Raw genomic sequence first — 23,945 nt, 5'->3', positions numbered from 1 at the left:
TACTCAGTGGCAATATATGGCCGGTTGCAAAGTGGCATATGTATCTGTAATCCCAATGTGTTCATGGTAATGGGAGGCAGAACCTTAAAGCTTGCTATGCTACCAGCAATGGGCAAGAGAGACCATCTCAAAAGAAAAGTAAAAGGACAGGAGAAACTCCCTGAAGATGTCCTCTGTGCCATGGCATGCAACATGTCTCATACATAACACATATGCGTACATACAAATGAATAGTACAACCTAGAACAAGGAAAATATTTAAAAGAGTTTTTATCTGTGAACACTGGTACTTGATTCTACGAACCCCATATGAGATGTATCATTGCTGATGCATAAAAGTCTATTATGCATGCATTTAAATTAGTGTTTATTTCTATTGATGTGCTTAATGATAATTTTAAATATTTGCATGCAATATATTTTCACATAACATTTGTTTACCACAATTTTTAAAGTATATGTCAGCATTCTATTTTTTTTTTCTACAGATAGCCTTTTGATTGACTACCAGTTTACCTTCAGCTTATTACAGGAAGATGATCGCCACCACACAGCTATTAACTTCATAGCAAATCCAGAACAGGTAAGGAAAGTCACCTCTTTACAAGGATTCCAAATATTCTGTCATCTTTCATTGCAATTTCATGTCTTCTCAGTTACCACATGGTAGGGCTATTAGAAAAAGATTAAACCTGCTTCTTTTTTCGTGAGTCTTAGAGAATGTCAGAATTTTGTATTTCTGGTTGGCAAACTAAATGCAACAGCCATATATTTATAACAGTATTTGTGCTCATAATTACATAATCAAATTTTAAATAGTCTTATGTGCAAATGAAAGCCATGAGTTAAAAGCATGCTATGTTAAACATAATTTTTTCTCTTATGCCAAAGCATAATAGTTGGTTTTCATTGTCTTTTGTCTAAATCCAGTGATTTTCTTAGTTAAACAGATAGTGGCTTCATAGCCATCTAATTTTACAAGTTTAGGAAGTTTAAATTTATGCACTCTTTTTTTTTTTTTTTTTTTTTTTTGGTTTTTCAAGGTAGGGTCTCACTCTAGCCCAGGCTGACCTTGAATTCACTATGTAGTCTCAGAGTGGCCTTATACTCATAGTGATCTACCTATCTTTGCCTCCCAAGTGCTGGGACTAAAGGCGTGTACCTCTGGCTACTGCAAATGATTTCCAGATGCTTGCATCACCATTCGCAACTTATGGGGGTATTGGGGAAACTAACCTGGATCCTTAGGTTTTGCAGGCAAGTCACTTAACCACTGAGCCATCTCTCCAGCCCTAAACTTAGTTATTTTAAAATAAGGATTTTAAAGATATTTCCTTTTTTTTTAAAAAAAATATTTTTTACTTATTAGACAGAGAGAAAGGGGGAGGAGGGGAGAGAATGGCCACACCAGGGCCTCCAGCCACTGCAAAGGAAGTCCAGATGCATGCGCCGCCTCATGCATCTGGCTTATGTGGGTCCTGGGGAATGGAACCTGGGTCCTTTGGCTTTGCAAGCTAGTGCCTTAATGGCTAAGCCATCGAGCCAGCCCAAAGATATTTTCTTTATAGTACAATCCTTTCTTCACTGATTACCTGTGTTTCTCTAAACATAATAAAAACTGTTAGGGGCTGGAGAGATGGCTTAGCGGTTAAGCGCTTGCCTGTGAAGCCTAAGGACCCCAGTTCGAGGCTCGGTTCCCCAGGTCCCACGTTAGCCAGATGCACAAGGGGGCGCACGCGTCTGGAGTTTGTTTGCAGAGGCTGGAAGCCCTGGCGCACCCATTCTCTCTCCCTCCCTCTATCTGTATTTCTCTCTGTGTCTGTGGTTCTCAAATAAATAAATTAAAAAAAAAACCTGTTAGTAGTTATAGCTAACAGTGTGGTAAGAAAGTATTTACATGTACATTATAATCACACTTGACTTTATGTTGTAGAAATATAGAAAAGAGAATTTACCAATTCCACCACTTTTAGACCAGCAATTGGGCACGTTGGGGACACCTATGTTCTACTGCTGTCATCACTCTATCCCCCATCCTTCTCTATTGTTTCTTCTTCTCTGATTGTACTGGCGTTCGCCTTCTTCTCTTTCCCAGCTAACGCTGCAGTCATTGTTCCTCTGTGCCCGTGTCTTATGTTAGTCTGGCTTCCTCAGATAAGTGTAATGGTAATAGTTGGCCTATTTATTGGCTTGTTTTACTTCTCATAGCATTTCCAAGACCCAGCACGTTTGTGTCTTTGAGAATTGTTCTTAGCACTGGCCTCTTAATGGTTAATACTAATACCAAGTCAGTACAGTTTTGTGATGATCTAAGGGATTTCACATGTGTGGAATATCTGACTCCCAATTTGTAAGCAAACAATATTTCTCTAATGAATTACCTACAGTGCCACACACACCTCCAGATTATCTTGAGTGCTTTCAAATGTTCCAGCTTTCTCTTATTTTTCCAGTTGAACCAAAGAACCCATACGTAGCTCCTGATGCCAGACTCCATGAGTATCAACAAGAGTGCTGTGACATTAGTGCACGCAGTCCACTTGAATTAAAGATAGCTTTGCCTGGGAGCAATCCCCAAAATTAATACGAATTACTGAGGGATTTTTCTTGCTTGTCCTATGAGACAATAATTATAACAGTAAAGTATATCTTAATTTTTGTTGACATAGCACTTTTTTCAACATATTTTTTTTCAACAGCCCATCATAGCCATTTCTATACCCAGTACTAGTCACCACTTTCCTATGAACAATTCGGTTTCTAGGTAAAACGACCTTCTTGGACTCTTCCACTGCCATCAGTGTTCTAAAGGCCTTTTAAGTACCATTTTGTAGCTTATCAAGTCCTTCAGTACAGCGTTTGTAGAAACCCTAAATGGTTTTTCAGGAATTTAGTTAAGTTTCTAAACATTTCAGTGGCGTCTAAACTTGAAGTTGATAGAGGTTGAACCAGAGCAAATCAAGAAAAATTTTATAGTTTTTTTAAATACCAATTTTGGATTTTGTTTGAGGTTTTAAAGAATAGCTATTCATATGATCACCTCACCCAAAATAAGGCACACACAATTATTAAGAACTAACCTCAAGCAAAAATAAAGTTTTGTTCTTTTTCATAAAGACAGCAATTACATTTGAATGCCATTAATGTTAAAAACATGAGGTTGGAGTGCATGCCCTTTTGTGACTTCCCAATTTTCTGGGTAAAGACACAGACGAAGAAAAAAAAAAAAAGCCTTTCTGTGTAAACACCACTAATAAAAATGATAGCAAATTGCTTTTATCAGTAAATGTCCTCAAACAAGTTTTTTTTTTTTTTGAGTAATTAGGCAAGGACTTTTGAGGATAGTTATTATATCCCCAGTTTTAGACAAAAGGTCAAATTACTAGTGAAGATATGTGAGGAAAATTGGCTTTGGAAATGTCATAGCTTTTTAAATAAATGATCATAGATATAATCCACATTTATTCAGTTAAACCTTTATATAATAAATACTTTTCTATAGACAATTTAACTCAGAAATTTTTACACATGTTTAACTTTTTAACCCTAATATTTTTTTTTCTTGATAGTCAAACAAAAATTTGGATATTTCGATAAATGCATCAAACAACTTTAATCTCAACATCACTTGGTCAGTTGGTTCAACAGGTAAAAGAATTTTGGTCTCATGTCTTCCCCACATATAAACATTATTCTAACATGGTTTCCTGTTCATTTAGATAAATAAAAAATATCTTCTATATCATTATACTTTTGTTGGTAAAATCAGAAGTAATAATATGAGTAGAGCTTTGTTACTTTGACTTTCTTACTCAATTAAAATTAGCTTGCTAACAAATGATATACACTGCTTGAAAAATGATATTATAAAATGTGTGATTTTAATTAAGATATATTACTTTGATATTTCAGTTATCAATTCACTAGTTAAGTTGTACCCTTAGTTATTAATTCTAATATTTATATAACACAATGACATTCTTTTGTGCATACTGGTAAAAGTAATGACTTATCTATTATTTTTAAGCTCAGAATACATTCCTTTCTTGTCAGGGCAAAGAGGAATTAAAACAGTTTAGGCAGAACATGTTTTCGTTATCAGGATTATAAATTGAAATGGAGTTTTAAAAATTATAACTGAAAGAGTTCAAATCATTACATTGAATTATGAATTTGTGTAGACATTCTTTTACTAGCTAGAATCCACATTTTAAGAAAGTACCCAACAATTTTAGAATAAGATATCAGTGGGAAATAATTATGTTATTGTTCAGGTGAAAGTGTCACTAAGAAGGTTGATAATGCTCGTTTCCATTTGGCAAATTTCAGTAAATATTTATTGAGTTCTTGACACATGTTTTATTAATGGAACATTTAGTTCATATTTTAAAGTATGGCCTTTTCCCAATTTATTTAATGTAGTGATGGTTCAATTTGTGGTAAGACAGATGAATTGATTGATTCTCCTTCTTTTTTATTTCCAAGGTAGGGTCTCACTCTGGCTCAGGCTGACCTGGAATTCACTATGGAGTCGCAGGGTGGCCTTGAGCTCAGGGCAGTCCTCCTACCTGTGCCTCCCAAGTGCTGGGAATAAAGGCGTGTGCCACCATGCCCGGCACCTTCATTTTTTAAATTATATTAAGACAAAAATATGGTCTGATTTGTTCTGCAAGGACCTGTGGAGTCATAAGCAAAGGATGCGCACACTCTGGAGCACTGGATGCTGGTGCACAGGAGGAGGCCACTGTAGGAGCCCTCACCTGGGCTAATGCTTTCATCTTTCTGTGCCCTGAGTGTCAATTTGAAAAGAGAAATGATAATTCATTTGGGATTAAATTGTTATTAAAACAGAATAACAAGTCTCAAAACTTGTGCCAATGACATGCTATTTAATCAGAGGTAGAATATTTGAAAGTAATTTTGTTCTAAATCTATTAACATTATATTTATGGCAAATCTATTTTGTTATTCTATATTATATTCAAGTATATTTTGCTACTGTGTTTTAGTAATTGGAATTGTAAAAAATTGTTGTTCTTTATATTTAAAAATTATAAATACCCATGTTTCCTAATAGGAATTATTTAAATTACTCTTTATACTTATGTCTTAGGTGGAACAATATCTGGGGAAGAGACTCCTATAGTTTCTAAGACTAACATAAAGGAATACAGAGATAGTTTTTCCTATGAGAAGTTTAATTTTAGAAGCAATCCCAACATTACATTCTATGTATATGTCAGCAACTTTTCCTGGCCTATTAAAATACAGGTAAGCATTAAGAGTATTTACTTTAAATCACCAGGAAATCTTTTCATTACAAAAGAATGTGTTTTTTTTTTTTTTTGTCAAAAGTGATGATATAGTTTTGTCTTGAACTGTGGTAACACTTGTATTTATGGTTTGTAGAACATTATCTATGATTATCTGTGATGATTGAATATCTCTGTAGAGATACTCATAAGGGTAATATTGAACCAAATAAAGAATTTCATAATTTAACTGAAGAGATACCTTCTTACACTCAGTTTGAAATAATTGTTTGTTGCTGATCTTTATATTCATTATATACTATATATGCTAAATGTATACTGTGTGTGTGTGTGTGTGTATTTCATCTTTCATTAGTGATTTAGCATTAGCAATACTTGACAGTTTTATTTATTTATTTATTTATTTATTTATTTAAGAGCGACAGACACAGGGAGAAAGACAGATAGAGGGAGAGAGAGAGAATGGGTGCGCCAGGGCTTCCAGCCTCTGCAAACGAACTCCAGACGCATGCGCCCCCTTGTGCATCTGGCTAACGTGGGACCTGGGGAACCGAGCCTCGAACCAGGGTCCTTAGGTTTCACAGGCAAGCGCTTAACCGCTAAGCCATCTCTCCAGCCCACTTGACAGTTTTTAAGATCCACTGCTTTTCATAATTTCTCTCTTACCATATGCTGGATGTGTCCTGTATTTCATTTTATTATGGTTCTTGGTAAGGTGCTTCAGGCTACAGATTCAGGTCTAGGAAATGTTTGCAATGTTCCTTTTGGTATTAATTAATGCTTTGATGAAAGAATTGCTGATATTTGCATTTCTTTTCGAGGTAGGGTCTCACTGTAGCCCAGGCTGACCTGAAATTCACTATGTAGTCTCAGGTTGGCCTCGAACTCCCAGTGATCCCACTACCTCTGTCTTTTGAGGGCTGGGATTAAAGGCATGTGCCACCATACCTGGCTGATTTTTGTATTTTTCATTTATTATTTTATAATTGGTTAGATTAAATTCATATTAATTTATGGAATATGTGCTTTGGACCAACCCCATTCTAAATATATATTTTTTAAATTTTTTTGTCCATTTTTTATTTATTTATTTGAGAGTGACAGACACAGAGTGAAAGACAGATAGAGGGAGAGAGAGACAGAATGGGCGCACCAGGGCTTCCGGCCAATGCAAGCGAACTCCAGACGCGTGTGCCCCCTTGTGCATTTGGCTAACGTGGGACCTGGGGAACCGAGCCTCGAATCGGGGTCCTTAGGCTTCATAGGCAAGCGCTTAACCGCTAAGCCATCTCTCCAGCCCCAACCCCATTCTAATATGTTATATCTTAAAAATCTCTTAAAGATTTAGAGAATCTGTAAATGACAGCTCATGCATTATGACTGGACATGTTTGCATGACTTACTTATGTTAATCCCTGTGTGGAAGGGTCCCTTATTGGAGATGTGAGTGATTTTTAAACCTGCCTTTTCAGTGGAAATTTTTTAGGTTTGATTTACTACCTTTTAAATTGTTTTTTAATTGTTTAGTATTCAAAGATATTAGTATAAATTACAATTCAGCAAAATTAATGATAGAAATTAATTTAACACATTTATTACTATATTGTTTAATGGTTGATTTAAAAGCCTTTTCAGAATACTAGAAATAGCTTCATGTAATTAAAAATTAATATTGATGGTATGTAATCTTATTACCTATGATTCATATATAAATATTGATTAGATCTCACTTGGTTTACTCAAAGTATGATCAAAGGGACGCAGGCTCATTTATAGTACTTACTAAATAGTAATTAAAAGTTATATGATTGCATTTTTAATTATTTCTTCATGTTTTGATTGTATTTTATTTGTAAGCCAATTACATAATTACTTTAGAGTGTTCATGAATATTGAATGGTTACAAAATGACATTGTAAGTTATATTTTCTTTAGAGAGCATATTAGTATTCTCTTCTGGACACCAGTAAAGAACTTGTGTAGTCAAGTTTAAATACTTCAGTCTTCCAAAGTAATGCAATATAGGAAATAATTGGCATGGTCAAAATTGTAGAACCTAATTTCTGTTGTTTTTAAAAAAAATTTTCAGTTTTTTTTATTTGAGCAAGAGAGAGAAAGAGAGAGAGAGAAAGAGGGTGGGAATGGGCCCAGGTCCTTAATATGCTGCAAACGAACTTCAGACATGTGTACCCCCTTGTGCACATGTATGACATTGTATGCTTGTGACATGTGTCTGGCTTACGTGGGACAAGGAAATTCAAAAATGAATTCTTAGGCTTCACAGAAAAGCACCATAACTGCTAAGCCATCTCTGCAGCCCTCTTTATTTTTCTGAAAGATTTTTCCTACTTTTTTTTTTTTTTTTAGAGAGAGAATTTCTATTACTTTAAAATTTATTTTTTAACTTTTATTGGCAGCTTCCTTGAATACAAACAGTATATCATGATCATAATCCCCTGCCACCTCCCTTGCTTTTTTGTTGTTTTTTTAAAATTTATTTCATTAGATATGGAAGTATTTAGTATGTAAACAACACATATTGGTGCCATCCTTTCCCTTCTCCCTGCACCTTTTCTGAAGAGGCCTTCCTCACTGGGGATGCAGGTCAACCTCATGGAGATTGTGGGTCATGCGTTGTAGGGGCAGCAGTCAGTTATGAGGAAGAGGCAATTTCTCTGTGCAAAATGTCCAAATTGTGGCTCTACCAATCTTCCTGGCCCTTCTTCTGCAAAATTCTGTGAGCCATATTGGTTGCATTTTAAGTCTACTTCAGTGATAGACTCTTAGGAGCCTCTGGATGTCGGTTTGGTAGGTATTGACTGTCCTCAGTGTCTATCTTCTTCACCCTTTTGATGAAATCAAGTTCACTGAGAAAGCAGCACTCTTGGTCATTGCTCCAATTCCTCTGTGATTTCAGCTGGGGCCGGGGTAAAGTGCGCTGAGTCATTTATATCTCCTCAGATACTGCTCCCACCTGAAAAAGAGAAGCAGAATCTCCAACAGAGAGTGAAGTCAGCACCCGTTAAATGGGATAGCTATTATTAATTTAGAGAGAACTTAAAGGGTGTATATCCTCTTATATATTAACATTAGTGGGAGCTTGACATTGGGAAACAAAATCATTATTTGGATATGATTCTGACTTGTTTCCTGGTTCCAGATATGGTTTTCTTTCCACTGAGAGGATCTGGTAGCCAATCCAAGAGCAGTTACTAACCCACCCTGACTATGTGCCACTATTGCACTTGTGTGAGCATCATGTCAGGTTGTTTGCTTCTGAGTCACTTAGACTGAGTTTCTCGGACAGATATTGACCACTTTCCCCAGGTAGCTAGTGTAGTGCCTTCCAGCACTAGATGGGCTAATTTTCTGGGGACTGGCTCTCCTCCAGATTCCAACCAGGACTCTCCATGGTCCATGCAGGCAGCATATGGTGTCTTTAGTGGTAGGATATTACCATTACCATCTCTGGTGGGTAATCAAGTGCTCTGACAGAAGTCTATCTTGTTTCTTTTGGGAGATCTAGTAGGTCTCTCTGATCAACTGCTCATTGTGGATGTAGACCACATTCTGTTCCAGGGAATTATAGGCCAGTGCCAAGGGAAGAGAAAAGAGACAAAGACAATAAGAAAGAGAAGAGGGAGAAATTTAAAGATAGGCTTCGTTTTACTCCCTCCAGGACCCTTTGACACAGGTGTTCCCCTAAGGTCATTTAGAGGGTTCTGTCTTTTAGTCTAACTTCCAGGGTTTAGGATTCTATAGGTACCAGTTAAATTTGGGTTCAGTTATGTGTCCCCCCTCACTTCACCTTCCCTGTGCCCTACTCTCTCTATTGCTCAAGCCTTGAGATGCCATTCAGGTATGTCAACAATTACTTTGATAATGTTAAGAACTGCAGATGAGTGAGACCATGTGATTATTGACTTTCTGTGATGGTATGACTTCACTTAGAATATTCTGTTCCAAGTTTGACCATTTTTTTCTACAGATTTCATTATATCATTTTATCTTACTACTAAGGAAAATTCCATCGTGTAGATATGACATCTTGGTTATCCATTTTGGACACGTGGGTTGATTCCATTTCTTAGGTATTATGAATTGAGTAGCTATAAACACGGTTAAGCAAATATCTCTGAACTGAGATGTGGAGCTTTTAGATAAATTCCCAGTAAGGGAATAATAGCGTGGTAACTCTATATTCATCCTTTTCAGGAGTCTCCATATTGATTTCCCTAGTGCTTGTATAAGCTTACATTCCTATCAACACTGAATGAGTGTTCCTATTTGTCTGCATCCTTGCCAACATTTGTTTTCATTTGATTTTTTTTTTTTTGTTTTGTTTTGTTTTTCGAGGTAGCGTCTCACTCTAGCCCAGGCTCACCTGGAATTCACTATGAATTGTAAGGGTGGTCTCGAACTCATGGCGATTCTCCTACCTCTGCCTCCCGAGTGCTGGGATTAAAGGCATGAGCCACCATGCCTGGCTTCATATGGCTTTTTAGTTTGCTATCCTTACTGGGGTAAGGTGGAATCTCATAGTTGTTTTAATTTGCATTTCCCTAATGATTAGGGATGTTGAATATTTTCTTAAGTGTGTGTTAGCCATTTGTAATTCTTCCTCTGAGAATTTTCTGTTCAGTTCTCTGCCCAACTTTTGTAGTTTTTGTGTGTGGGAGTTGTTTGTTTTTTATTGTTTAGTTTTTTTAGTTCTTTGTAAATTCTAGATATTAGGCTCCTTTCAGTAGTATGGCTGGCAAAGATTTTCTTCCATCCAGTGGGTAACCTATTGGCTCTGCTTATGGTATGTTTGTCTGTGCAATAGCTTTTTAGCTTAATGAGATCCCATTGGTTGAGTGCTTATTTAATTGCCTGTGCTACTGTTTTTTTTCCCCCCCAGGAAGTCTTTTCCCAGTCCTTTATTGTAGAGATTGTCTCCTATTTTTTTTTTTTTTCCAGTAGTTGAAGAGTTTCAGGTCTTAAATCCAGATGGACTTGATTTTTGTGTATGCCAGAATGAGTGTGTCTAATTTCATTTTTCTACACATGGTCATCCGATTTTTCAAACACCATTAGTTGAAAATGCTGTCTTTCCTCCAGTCTACATTACATAGGTCTTTCACATCCTTGGTTAGTATTATTCCAGGATATTTAAGTTTTGTTGTTAACAAAAATGTGACCGCCTTACTCATTTCTTTCTGTATATATTTGTCCCTTGCATATAGGAAATATTCTGATTTTTGTGCATTGATTCCTTTGCTGAAGGAATTTATCATCCTTAGAAGTTTTGAGATAGAGAATTTAGGGTAACTTACATATAGGATCATGTGCAAACAGGGCTAACTTGACTTCTTCCTTTTCTATTTCTTATTGCCTGGGCTAGCACTTCTAGTACTATGTTGAAGAGCAGTGGGAACTCCTTGAATTTTTCCCTAAGTATTATTAGGGCTTTAGGAGCTTTATATATAGCCTTTATTGTGTTGAGATATAAACCCTCCATGCCTATTCTTTCCAGTGTTTTGATCAAGTGTTGTATTTTGTCAGAGTCCTTCCCTGTATCAATTGAGATGATCATGTGGTTCTTAAGGTTCAGTTTATTCATGAGGTGTATTATGTTGATTGATTTCCATATGTTAAATCATTCTTGCATTCCTGGGATGAAGCCTGCTTGATCAAAGTGGATAATACTTTTGAAGTGTTGTTGAATTTGGTTTGCAAGGAGTTTATTCAGGATCTTTGCATCCAAGTTCACTAGGGTTGTAAGTCTATAGTTTTCTTTCATTTTTGCACTTCTCTCTGGTTTTGGTATTAGAGTGATGCTAGCTTCATAAAAGGAGTTGGGTAGGATTCCCTGGTCTTCGGTTATGCAAAAAGTTTGAGTAAAATTGGGTTCAGTTCTTCAATGAAGGTTTAATAGACTTCAGCTGAGAAGCCATCTGGTCCTGGACTTTTCTTTTGGGGGAGGTTTTTGATTACCTTTTCAGTCTTCATGTGATGAGTTTGTTTAGGAGATTAATCTATTGTGAGTTTAGGTTTGGTAGGTGGTATATGTCTAGGAATTCATTCCTTTTTTCCAGATTATTTAATTTTGTGGAGTAGCAGTTTTAGGAGTATGCTATGATGAGTCTTCCAATTTCATTAATGTCTGTTGTGGTGATCTCTCTTTTTTCATTTGTGATTTTGTTGAGACTTCTCCTTTTTTTCTTTGGCCAGGAATTTGTTAATCTTGTTTATTTTTTCAAAGAACTAGCTCTTCATTTCATTGATTTAAAAAGTTGTTTTCTTAGTTTCCAATTTATTAATTTCTGCTCTATTCTTGATTAATGCTTTTCATATGGAGCTCTTTGGGTTGATTTCTTCTTGCTTTTCCACTGCCTTTATGTTGACAGTCAGGTTATTGATTTGGGTTCACTCTGTTTTTGTAATGAAGGGATTTAGGGCTATAAATTTTTCCCTAGGACTGCCTTCATTGCATCCCATAGTTTTGGTAGGTTGTGTTTTCATTTTCATTCAATACTAGGACTTTTACAGTTTCTTTTGTGATTTCTTCCATGACACATTCATTGTTTAAAAGTGTGTTGTTTAGTCTCCAGGAGTTGGTGTAGTTCTTGATGTGTCTCTGGTTGTTAATTTCTAGCTTTAAAGCATTGTGTTCTGACATGATGCAGGATGTTACTTCAATTCTCATGACTTTATGAAGTCACGCTTTATGGCCTAATATATGGTCAATTTTGAAGAAGGTTCCATGGACTGATGAGAAGAATGTGTATTCTGCAGAGTTTGGGTGGAAAGTTCTGTAGATATCCATTAGGTCTAGTTGATCTATGATATTGAGCTCTATTATTTCTCTGTTGATTTTCTACTTGGATGATCTGTCTATTGACGATAGTGGATATGTAAGTCTATGACTATGATGGTGTTTATTTCTGTTTTATTGTTGTGTAGATTTTATTTTTAAACTGTGGTACACCTGTGTTGATGATTGTGATATGCTCATGTTGGTTCATTGGATCATTCCCTTGATGAGGAAGAAGTGGCTTTTTTTGTCCATTTTGATTACTTTTAGTTTGAAGTCTATTTTTATAAGATATTAGTGTAGCAACACCAACTTATTTTTTTTTATTTACATTTGCTAGGAATATCATTTTCCAATCTTTCATCCTGAGTAGGTGTTTATCTATGGTGGTGTGGTGGGCTTTTGAAGATGGCATATAGAAGGTTCTAGTTTTTTGATTCACCCTGATAACCTGTGTCTTTTGGTAGGTGAGTTAAGACCATTAATATTTAAGGTTATTACGGTGAGTTTTGTATTAATTCCTGCCATGATGATAGGTTTTATGTGGTTTGGTGCTTTCTTGTGGTTTGTACTCTTTTGGGCCTTGTCTACTTTGGTTATTGTGGTCCTTTTCTTGTTGGTTCTTGAGATTGGTTGTTTGACTGTTCTGTGTTGAGTTTTCCTTCAAAAATTCTCTGTAGGTTGGTCTTTGTGTTCATATAATCATAGAGTTGACTTTTTTCATGGAAAGTTTTTCTTTTACCATATATTATGAGGGATACTTTTGATGGGTAGAGTGGCTTGGGTTGAAAATCATAGTTTTTTAGAATTGGATGAGTTCCATTCCTGGCCCTTCTGGCTTTCAGGGTTTCCATTGAGAAATCTGATGTAATTGTAATGGGACTGCTTTTGTATGTTGTGAGTTGTTTCTCTGTTGTTGCTTTTAACACTCTGTCTTTGTTTTCATTGTTAAGAATTTTAACAATGATGTGTCTTGGACAGTTTCTTCTTTGGTCCTGTCTGTTTGGTGTTCTGTGGTATTCTTATATCTGGATGGGCCTCTCTTTTCAGAGATTCAAAAAATTTTCGACAGTAATTTTGCTGAATATATTCTCTATGCCTGTGGCCTGGATTTCCTCTCCATCTGGTATACCCATGACCTGGATATTTGATTGTTTTAGGGTATCCCACAGTTCCTTTGTATTCTGTTCACTTGGGTTTTTGAACTTAGCAAGGCTTTTGGCCTCCTGATCAAATTCTTTTGTCTTGTCTTCCAGGTCAGAGATTCTGTCTTCCTCATCAGTAACTGTTGGTAAAGGGTTCTAGAGAGGTTTCTATAATTTCTACTTGATTTTGATTTTCTGTTGTGTTATTTTGCACCATGTCCATCTCTTTTTTGAGGTCCAGTTTCATTCTTGCATTTGATCAAGTCTTTATTTATTTATTTTTTAAATTTTGTTCATTTTTACTTATTTATTTGAGAGTAACAGAGACAGAAAGAGGCAGATAGATAGAGAGAGAGAGAGAGAATGGGCGTGCCAGGGCTTCCAGCCTCTGCAAACGAACTCCAGACACGTGCGCCCCCTTGTGCATCTGGCTAATGTGGGACCTGGGGAACCGAGCCTCGAACCGGCGTCCTTAGGCTTCACAGGCAAGCGCTTAACTGCTAAGCCATCTCTCCAGCCCAGGAATCCTTTTAAACAGTCACTTTTAATATTTCAAAAAATATATAAGGAAGGATGTGACATTTATCCAAGGATCAGCAATTTTCTGTTCATATTCTATTCTTCCTCTCTTCATGAATGTAAGATGCTGCATTTACCTTATGGGGCAGATGCTCATAGGAAAAGATGACTGAATGTCATCCAGACATGACATTTGTTTCTTGATCCCTGAGCTGAAGAAAAAAATTAGGATTTCAAGGCTGTAACCAATCCCACATTTTATCTTTATTATTTTCACGTAATTATAAGACATGTGCGCCCCATTGTGCATCTGGCTAACGTGGGTCCTGGAGAATCGAGCCTCGAACCGGGGTTCTTAGGTTTCACAGGCAAGTGCTTAACCACTAAGCCATCTTTCCAGCCCTGATCAAGTCTTTATTAAGCATAATCAACCAGTTGTTGAGATCTTCCATTTCTTGACTTACTTCCAGCTTATTCATGTTTCTTTGGAGGGTTCTGATGTTTTCTTTAATCAAGTGAAGCCTATTGTCAAAAGCTGAATGTGCTAGTACACCACTCTGTTCAGTTTCATTGATACGATTTTTAGTTCTTTGATGGTTTGCTTCCAGCTCAGTGATTTTTTTTTTTTTTGATCAGGTTCTCTTTGATTGTTGTGTTTGCATTTTGGGAATCAATTTTTGTTGATTCATCTATGATTTTTTTTGGAGGTTACCATTGTAGGACTAGGCATCCTTGGTGGATATCTCTCAGTTTTCTGACTTTTGTTGGCTTTTTTGCATTGTCATATACCGATTCGAGATATACTCTTTACTTTATTGAAGAGGAAGCAAATTTTTGTTCTTTGGCCCGTGCACTCTGTGATTCAGGTAAATAGGGATGTTGGTACCCAGTGGCCAGTCAGGATACTAGAGCAAAAGGCTTGATTCCACTTCTCACACAGTTTCTTCCCCCCTCCCCCTCACCGCCCAGGAAGGAACAATGGGACCTACCAGGACCAGGGGACTGGGAGAAGCCAGGGAAGAGGGATCTGACCTACTAACTCCCCCTGCCATGCCCACCTAACATAGACAAATGCAGGGAGCCCAGACCAGGGAGCTGGGAGGAGCCAGCAGTGTAGTGTACTTTCCACAATGCCATGCCTGCCTGCATGCTGTCCACACAGGGAGCGCAACCAGGGATGGGAATTTCTATTTTTTATTATATCAATTAACATGTACTTTGAGGAATGTGTTAAAGCATATAACTATATGGGTTTATTTTAGTGACCCTGAAAACCTTTAGAAGCTATGCATATCATAGTAAAATTATAAATTGTTAACCCATTTTTGTGTTGATATCATCATGTCGCTATCTATTATCTATCTATCTATCTATCTATCTATCTATCTATCTATCTATCTATCTATCTATCTAATTTGGTTTCTTGAAGTAGGGTTTCACTCTAGCCCAGGCTGATCTGGAACTCACTATGCAGTCTCAGGGTAGCTTCGAACTCATGGTGATTCTCCTACTTTTACCTCCAGAGTGCTGGGATTAAAGGTGTGTGCCACCATGCCTGGCCTATATTTTTATTATATTTCAAATACTAGCAGGATTTTCATAAAAGGAGTTCAGTAAACTCATAGTTTCACTTGCTGGAATATAAAAATTTATATCATTTGTATTTGTACAAGATTTATATTGACAGGTTAAATGTAATTTTAAAGGTTTAAAAAGTGTTAAAATTGTCCTGAGAAAGTTATTTAATGTCAATGTATTTAATCTTAAACATAAATTATAATTTCAAATTACAAAATGTTTTAAGGATTGTCATATACATAACTTTAAAATTCAACTCAAATAACTTTATGAAAATGTAAGCTTGTTTATTTTTTCTTTTTCTATTTCTAATTTTGAGAAAATGAGGATGATATTCTGACATTAAAATAATCACATGAATTCACACTTTTATTCCTGTTCATTACTGTTTACAGTAGTATGCTATAGAAAAATCTAAAATTCACTTCATTATTTATTGTCTACTCATTTTCCATCATATTCATATTGTAATATTTAGTATAAAAGAATCTTCAGCAAATTGTACAAATCTTAGATCTTGGACTTTAGTTACCCTGTAACCATCATGTAAATTGAGACACAGATGCTCAAGCATGTAGAAAGCTCCCTCCCAGACATTTCTGGTCAGTGCCTTTCCCTTGAACTGTCCATCATTTTTCCTATGATAAGATATTACTTTGCTTTCTCTAACTGTCAAACATTTGTGTTGTTTTGGATCTTTATCACTTTGATACATAGAATTCTTATTTTTAATTTTTTTTTTGTGAAAATACCATTCACTGCTCTTGGATATTATATTTATGTCTAACTTCTGAGTAGCCATATAAATATATGTATGTATGTATATTGCTGTTCTGATATAGTCTACCTGTACTATTGTGAGTTCTATCACTACTTAGGATGACTTGTCTTTTAAATGTTACCAATTTTAGATTAGTGTGCTTAGTACAGTATTGTTCTGGAGTTTTGATTTTGATTGCTACAATGAATGTGATATTAAGAAAATGTCATTTTAATGACTACTTGTATTATTTTAAATGAAGGTACTGTTCAAAACTTTTGCACATTTTTCTGTAGTTGTCATTTTCTTATATATTAAACTCTGAATATTATAATTCTGGCATGTATATGTATTGTATATATCTTTTCCTTGTACAGAGTGTGCATTTTTACTTTTAATGATTTGACAAAATTAAATGCTAACTTTTAACTAAATCTTAATTTATCAAGCTTTTATGTGCTTTTCATTTTCTTCCTTATTACTTTTAACTTAAACTTAATTTGAATAGAATCACTGTTTATTTGTAAATCTTAATTATATACATACATATATACATACATACATACATATATATATATACACACCAAACATAATTATATATTTATACACACACACACACACACACACACATATACATATACAAATAATAATTTTTTTTTGGTGCTGGGTACTGATCACAGAGAGGGCCACCTGCATAGTAGGCAAGGGCTACACAACTGAGGTATATAGCTTCCCAGTCTCCTATAGTGCTAGTTTTCCCACATTCAGAATACTAACCTTTAACCATAGATTGCCATAAGATGTTAGAGTCTCAGGCGTTCATGTCTTTTTACTTTTGTCAAAAAGGTTATTGACACGATTATAATAAAATGTTTCAATTTAGCTTTCAATTTCTTTTAAACATTGTGCCTGCCATCTGCATCCTGGTGTGTTATATATTATTGTGTAATTTTGAAGAACTTTTATCCATTGCTTTTGATATCTACTTCAGAAAGTTTTTAAATATTTGAGGTGAATAGCACAATGTTTTGATATAAGCACAGTGTGTTAGTTTACTTTCTTGTTGCCGTGACAAAATACCTGACAGGAACAATTTGAGGAAAGAAGGGCTGATCTGGCTCCGTGTTTGAGGCCAGAGCCGATCGTGGGGAGGCAGGCCAGCAGGGCGAGTGGTCACCGTACATTTGCAGTCAGGGAGCTGAGAGATGAACGCTGCTGCCAAGCCCTCCTTGTCATTCAGCTCACAACCCCAGCTCGTTTATGGCCATAGACCCATAAATATATTCCCTTAAATTGTTACAAACCATACCCGAAACTTTAAACTCTCTCTTTTTTTTTCCTTCCAAGTGCCACATTTTCATTGACTTGCATTCTGCTCTCTGTCTCTACCTGGATGGTAACAGGGAGCAGTGGAGCTGTGTTATGGCCTGGATGCTGTCACCCTATCTTGACATTTTCTTTGGCAGATTAATTCATTATTTGTGATTCAGATTCATCTGAGTTCTCAGGACATGACTAAAATGTAGCTGGTTTCTTTGTCAGAAGAATGGACATGAATGGCCTCTCTTCCAGTTCCCAATGGAGTCCTTGTTCCTCTTTGAAAGCTCATTATTTCTTTATTTATTATCCATGTTTCACCAGCATTCTGACCTTTCAAGCTTCCACTAGAATAGCCCATAAAGCTATGCCTGCAGGATTCTTGAGCTTTTCTAGCCCTTAGTTCTAGACTTTTTCATCCTCCTGCAAACCAGTTCTAGTCCTAGGAGCAACATGTCAGGTTTATAATAACAACAACCTGCTGCAGCGCCGAGTTTGTGTAATACTTACTGACATCATTGCTGTGACAAAATACCTGGTGAGAACCAGTTTACGGGAGGAAGCATTTATTTTCGTTCTCTGTTCGAGGTTATCGGCCATCATGGCAGGGAAACCACAATACCAGGACCTTGAGGCTGCACTGCATTGGTAGTCTGGAAACAGAGATGTTAATGCTGCTGCTCAGCTCAGCTCTCCTTTCTATTCACTCCAGCCCATAGAATGGCACTTCTTACATGTAGGGAAGGTCTTCCCACCTCAGTTAACCTAACTATATAGATGTGCTCAGAGGTTTGTTTCCATGGTGATTGTGAATTCCATCATGTTAACAACCAAGATGAACCAACACACATAACTTGTGTAACAATCTTCAAAGTGAAGCTAGATTTAACATAACATTCATTCACTTCACTGTTAGCTTTGTGTGTGTGTGTTGAAAAGATATATTCTCTTAAACAGTTTCCAATATTTAAAATACTATCATTTACTATATTGACCATGGTTAACATTAGATCTGTAGATCTTCAGCCCTAACAACTACCCTTCTGTTCTCCATTTGAGTAAGTTCACCTGTTTTGTATTCCATACACAAGTGATATACAACCAGTAGTGGGAATCCTGGGCTGTATGGTAGCTCTATTTTATTTTTTTTTAGGAAACACTGTACTAATTTCCAGAATGATGAGTCCAAGTTACATTCCTGTCAGTAGTTTTTTTTCCCATTATCCACATCCTCTCCAACACTTGTTAAGTCATTTTGTTCATAGCCATTCTAGAAGTGAGTTGATATTGTGATTTTGAGTTGAATAGGATAGCATTTAATATATTTGTTGCCCATTCTATATTTTTCTAGAAACATGTTTATTTTTCTTCATTTAAAATTTTGTTACTTTGGTATGATTGTGCATGCTTGTAAGTGCCACAAGTTGTGTGTTTGAAGTAGAAGGATAACAGTGAGTTTGAGGTCAGTGCAGGCTACATAATGAGGTCCAGACCAGCTTCAGGAACAGTGAGAGCCTCTCTGAAAGCATGTACGGACACACACACACACACACACACACACACACACACACACACACACACACTAATGAAACATTAAGAACAACTATCAACTTGGGCTATTTGTTTTCTGTTGCGTTGCATGATTTCTTTTCTATGCCACAAGCCAACTTTTCAGGAACAGGTCATTTGCAAGCTTATTTTTTTTTAAATATTTTTTGGTTCTTTCAGTGGTCTTTTCATTTTATTTATTATATTTGCTTTTGGTTGTTTTACAGAGATTTTCCATGGATAATGTATTACAAAAATTCAGCAAGACTTGATCCATTCTGCATATTTGGATTCTGAGGGATTATATACTTTAACTGAGTTAGATGCTTTATTAGTAACTTTCCGTTACTGTGACCAAATACCTGAGAAATCAATTGAAGGGAGAAGGGTTTATTTTGGCTTACGATTCAAGATTACAGCCCATCTTGGAGGGGAAGACATGATGGCAGGAGCTTAAGGCAGTTAATCATATTTAGTCCACAGTGAAGGAGAAATAGTGATAAATGTTACTGCTAAGCCACTTCTCCTTTTCATGTGCCATCCCATAGGATGCCACCGCCCATAGTCAGAGTGTTCCCACTGAAATCAACCTAATCAAGATTCTTCCACACTGGCATGCCCCAGTGCTAACTTAGAATAGATAATCCTTCACTGGCATGCCAAGAATCTAGTTTTCTAGGTGATTCTGGGTCCTGTGAAGTTGACAAATAATACAAGCCATTGCACATGCACTCGTTTGACAGCTCCATTTGAAGTATAGAAATAGCTCCTAGTGTAATTCCTTGTTTTCAGATTTATTTTTCCAGATAACATAGCAACTTCTGCTTATAAATTGTTTATTACTTGAATGATATCACTTCCATATTTTACTTTTCGTTTTTTGAGGTAGGGTTTCACTCTAGCTCAGGCTCTCCTGTAATTAACTTTGTAGTCTCAGGGTGGCTTCAAACTCATGGCTATTCTCCTACCTGTGCCTCCTGAGTGCTGGGATTAAAGGTGTGTGCCACCATTCCTGGCTCATACTTTAACTTTTAACCTATTTCTATCTTTGTGCTTGAAAACAGATTCTGCTCAGACAGCATGTAGATGGAGACTGTGTGCACCTGATGCATCTGCTTGAGTTTTCTAGATAAGGTTTCCTATAAGACTGCACTGGACTTCCTAAGTAGCTGGGGATGACTTTTAACCCCCAGTCCTCTTGCTGGGCTTACAGGCATGTACCAGCCTGCCTTACTTTGTTCTTTGTTTCTATCTCTCTATTTTTGGCTGATGCTACTTTTGAACTATCAAGTGCTTTTCTTTTATGGAAATGGGGTAGTTAATTTTTCCCCACCCTTTGGATACACAATGCTGTCTTCAAATTTGGTATCTTCTTGCCTTAGCTTTCCAACCGGTGGGAATCAGAGGAGTATACCATCATACCTGACTAAAGTTTATCTTCCCAAAGCTCATTTTTGTGCATCATTGATAAGAAAAATGCAGCACTCAGTCCATACTCCATCTTTTTACTCCAAAGACACTGCCTTTCTGGGTACCCTGTCCTTGGTAACTGACAGTGTATCTCACTCTGGCTGATAGACAAGAGCTATTTCTAACTCTGGGTTTTAGGAAATTTTTATTTGCCCCCTTTAATTTGCTCTTTTCACAGAAACTCTGCTCACCACTGTGTGGTGGGCTGTGTGTAAGTGAAGGGTCAAAGGGACCATCATTAAATTCGTAGAGTACACTTGTAGCTAGTTATCCTTCAGCTTCAGTTGTATGAAGTCTGGCCATACTGACTTCTCTGGACAACCAATTTCATCTTCTCCACTCACAGATATTTCTAGGTGGCATCTGTGTTCATTGTCCGTCCCATGATATTGCATAAAAAGCAAAATTTGTGGCATTAAAATATTAAAATATTCTTTCATTTTTTTTCTGTCTACCCTACTAAGAAATGATTATCCCATGTTGTCTGATACTCACTGTCTAAAAACTGTTTTTCATGTATTTTATCAGTTTATTAATTATTTTTGCAAGGAAGCGCCCACTTGTATCTCCATCTTGAAAGGGTATAGAAATCATTTATAGTGCTTTTATTTTAAATAATAAATATAATAAACATAGTGCCATAATTTATTTGCTAAGTGAGAATAATATGTCTATACATCTGGTAGTATGGATTTCTTTATAAATTTGTTTAAGTGGGTACTTGGACCTAAGCTTCTATGTATTTTTGAGATAAATGACAGTCAAATTGGAGATATATGTGTATATATTTTAGATTTCATTAACACATACTATTGTGGGTTCTACAGAGTGGCAAGTTATGAGGAACTTCATAATGCAGAGATGAACTGTTCATAAATATTTACCAAGTGCATTTTATAGAGCAGTTATTCTTAGAAATGACTGTACTCAAGTATAAACAACCTAATTTTTGCTACAAAGTTCACAAGAATTATCTTTTCCAAAATACATATCATTGTTTAAATAAAATTGCACATGCAATCTAACAAGCAAAGATATTAGTTCTGATAAAGTTGACTTAATTGTTTAATTATTACATTTATTTAATTTTTGCATTTGATTTAGTTGAATAACTTCAAGGAGAATGCTGAAAACAGCTGAAAGAAAAAAGTTTCAGCCTTTCTAATTGTAATTTAATTTTTTGTCTTGTGTATTATAGTATAAAAGATGTATGAAGAATGTAATATTTAATTATTATTGTTGTTTATATAATAAAGTATGTTTGTATCATATATTTTTTATAAGCCAAAAATTTTGCATAGATTTGGCTTCAATTATTGTTGCTAGTATTTTCATGCTTTTATGAGGTAGTTACTTAATTTTATCCATTACATTTCTTCTGAGCACTTTAGCTGTAATGCTTCAATATATATTTGAATAATCCATTTCAGAAACTGTTAAGCAAATAATGATAAGCTTTTACTCATGTGCTAGAAAGTATGAAAATGTTTAATTTGGCTTGCTTCAACTTGGATCTCATTTTATTAGTAGAATGAAACTTAGTAGCTTAATAATGGAGTTTTATAAATTTATATAAACAATGACAAAAATGAACAAGCATAATAATTTTTGGTACTTGTTCAGGATTTTCCATTTTTCATCAGTCAAAGGCTAATATGTAGTAGTGCTTCTAATATAAATGACAGATAATGAATGTTTGTTTAAATATTCACCACATTTCAACTACATATTTACTGTTTTTGTTGCAAGCAGAACACTTTGGGATAAAATAATTTAGAGGAAAATTTCTAGCTTCATGCAGTTCATAAAATATATTAGTGAACTTTCTTTCCATTGAGTTAAAGAAATCCAACTCTAAACCTGTGTTGAAATAAAAAGTAAACATCATAGGTCTGTGGTATAATAGGTTCAGGGCATCTAGGGGAAATGTCTTTGGAAACTTGAAGAACTTAATATCCTCAAATCTGATCATCTTACTAAAACTGTATCTGTTGACATTCTTCATACAATATTATATAAGTAATTGTTGAATGGATGAATGCTGTGTTTCCTTCTGTGTCTCTATATTCTATTTATATAAACTGAACTCATTCTATTTTATTTTAGCTGAGTTTATAGCTTTCTAATTTAGTCATCCCGGAGGAAGCAGTGAAAAGTCGCTTGAAGTTTTAGTACAGAGTGTCAGGGATCTAGTTGGTTTGGTTTACAGAATGCTCCATGGGCCACATTCTTTGGATGGCAGGAGTAGGAATGTGGCCATAGATGGGCCATCCCCATGTAAGGAATTAGAAGGAATTAGAATTAGGAGGAGTTAAGTAAAAAAACAAGATTTTGAAACATAAACAAGAGTTCAGCAAGTGGAATTCAACATGACTGGGAACTCTAGATAAAAGGAGTGGCTTTAATTTCTAAGTCAGGATTAATAAATTTTCTTTTGGAAACAGAATTTTGCAGGACTAGAAAGCAGGTTACCTGATATACAAAAATCATGGTATTTTATGTTTGAGGTCTTAAAAAGATGAGAGGAAGAATGTCTGGAAATTTTGCTAAGAAACAAATGTTAATATATTCAATGGGAATTATAAAATACTTCCTATTGAAAGAAAACACTGCTAATAATCTAACTTAGGAGTTGGACTGGAGATTTCTTTTTTTTTTGACACTGGTTTTTCCTTTCCTTTTATTTTTTTTTTATTTTCAAAATTTTTATTAACATTTTCCATGATTATAAAAAATATCCCATGGTAATACCCTCCCTTCCCCCCCACTTTCCCCTTTGAAATTCTATCCTCCATCATATTACCTCCCCATCTCAATCATTCTACTTACATATATACAATACCAACCTATTAAGTACCCTCCTCCCTTCCTTTCTCTTCCCTTTATATCTCCTTTTTAACTTACTGGCCTCTGCTACTAAGTATTTTCCTTCTCACGCAGAAGCCCAGTCATCTGTAGCTAGGATCCACATATGAGGGAGAACATGTGGCACTTGGCTTTCTAGGCCTGGGTTACCTCACTTAGTATGATCCTTTCCAGATCCATCCATTTTTCTGCAAATTTCATAACTTCATTTTTCTTTACTGCTGAGTAGAACTCCATTGTGTAAATGTGCCACATCTTCATTATCCACTCATCAGTTGAGGGACATCTAGGCTGGTTCCATTTCCCAGCTATTATAAATTGAGCAGCAATAAACATGGTTGAGCATGTACTTGTAAGGAAATGAGATGAGTCCTTCGGATATATACCTAGGAGTGCTGTAGCTGGGTCATATGGTAGATCAATCTTTAGCTGTTTTAGGAACCTTCACACTGATTTCCACAATGGCTGGACCAGATTGCATTCCCACCAGCAGTGCAGAAGGATTCCTCTTTTTCCACATCCCCGCCAACATTTATGATCATTTGTTTTCATGATGGTGGCCAATCTGACAGGAGTGAGATGGAATCTCTATAAGGATAACCCTTATAGAGAGAATTAAAAGGGTTTAGATACTCTTATAGTCTAAAGTTACTGGGAGCTTGACAATGGAAAGC

General features: G+C 35.9%; 1 protein-coding gene across 2 annotated transcripts in view; it reads left to right on the top strand.

The window, feature by feature from the left end:
- Atrnl1 (attractin like 1) overlaps positions 1-23,945 on the top strand; it is a 752,002-nt gene that overhangs the window by 275,682 nt on the left and 452,375 nt on the right. For both annotated transcript variants that reach the window (XM_004659313.2, XM_045148305.1), the window contains exons 22-24: positions 489-583; positions 3,570-3,648; positions 5,114-5,271. In XM_004659313.2, coding sequence (XP_004659370.2) covers positions 489-583; positions 3,570-3,648; positions 5,114-5,271 — 332 coding nt within the window. The remainder of the gene's footprint in view (positions 1-488; positions 584-3,569; positions 3,649-5,113; positions 5,272-23,945) is intronic.

The sequence above is a fragment of the Jaculus jaculus genome, chromosome 1 (assembly GCF_020740685.1).
Source record: "Jaculus jaculus isolate mJacJac1 chromosome 1, mJacJac1.mat.Y.cur, whole genome shotgun sequence".
NCBI classification, from domain to species: Eukaryota; Metazoa; Chordata; class Mammalia; order Rodentia; family Dipodidae; genus Jaculus; species Jaculus jaculus.
Note: the sequence above shows the minus strand (reverse complement) of the source record. Positions and strands in the feature narration are given on the sequence as shown.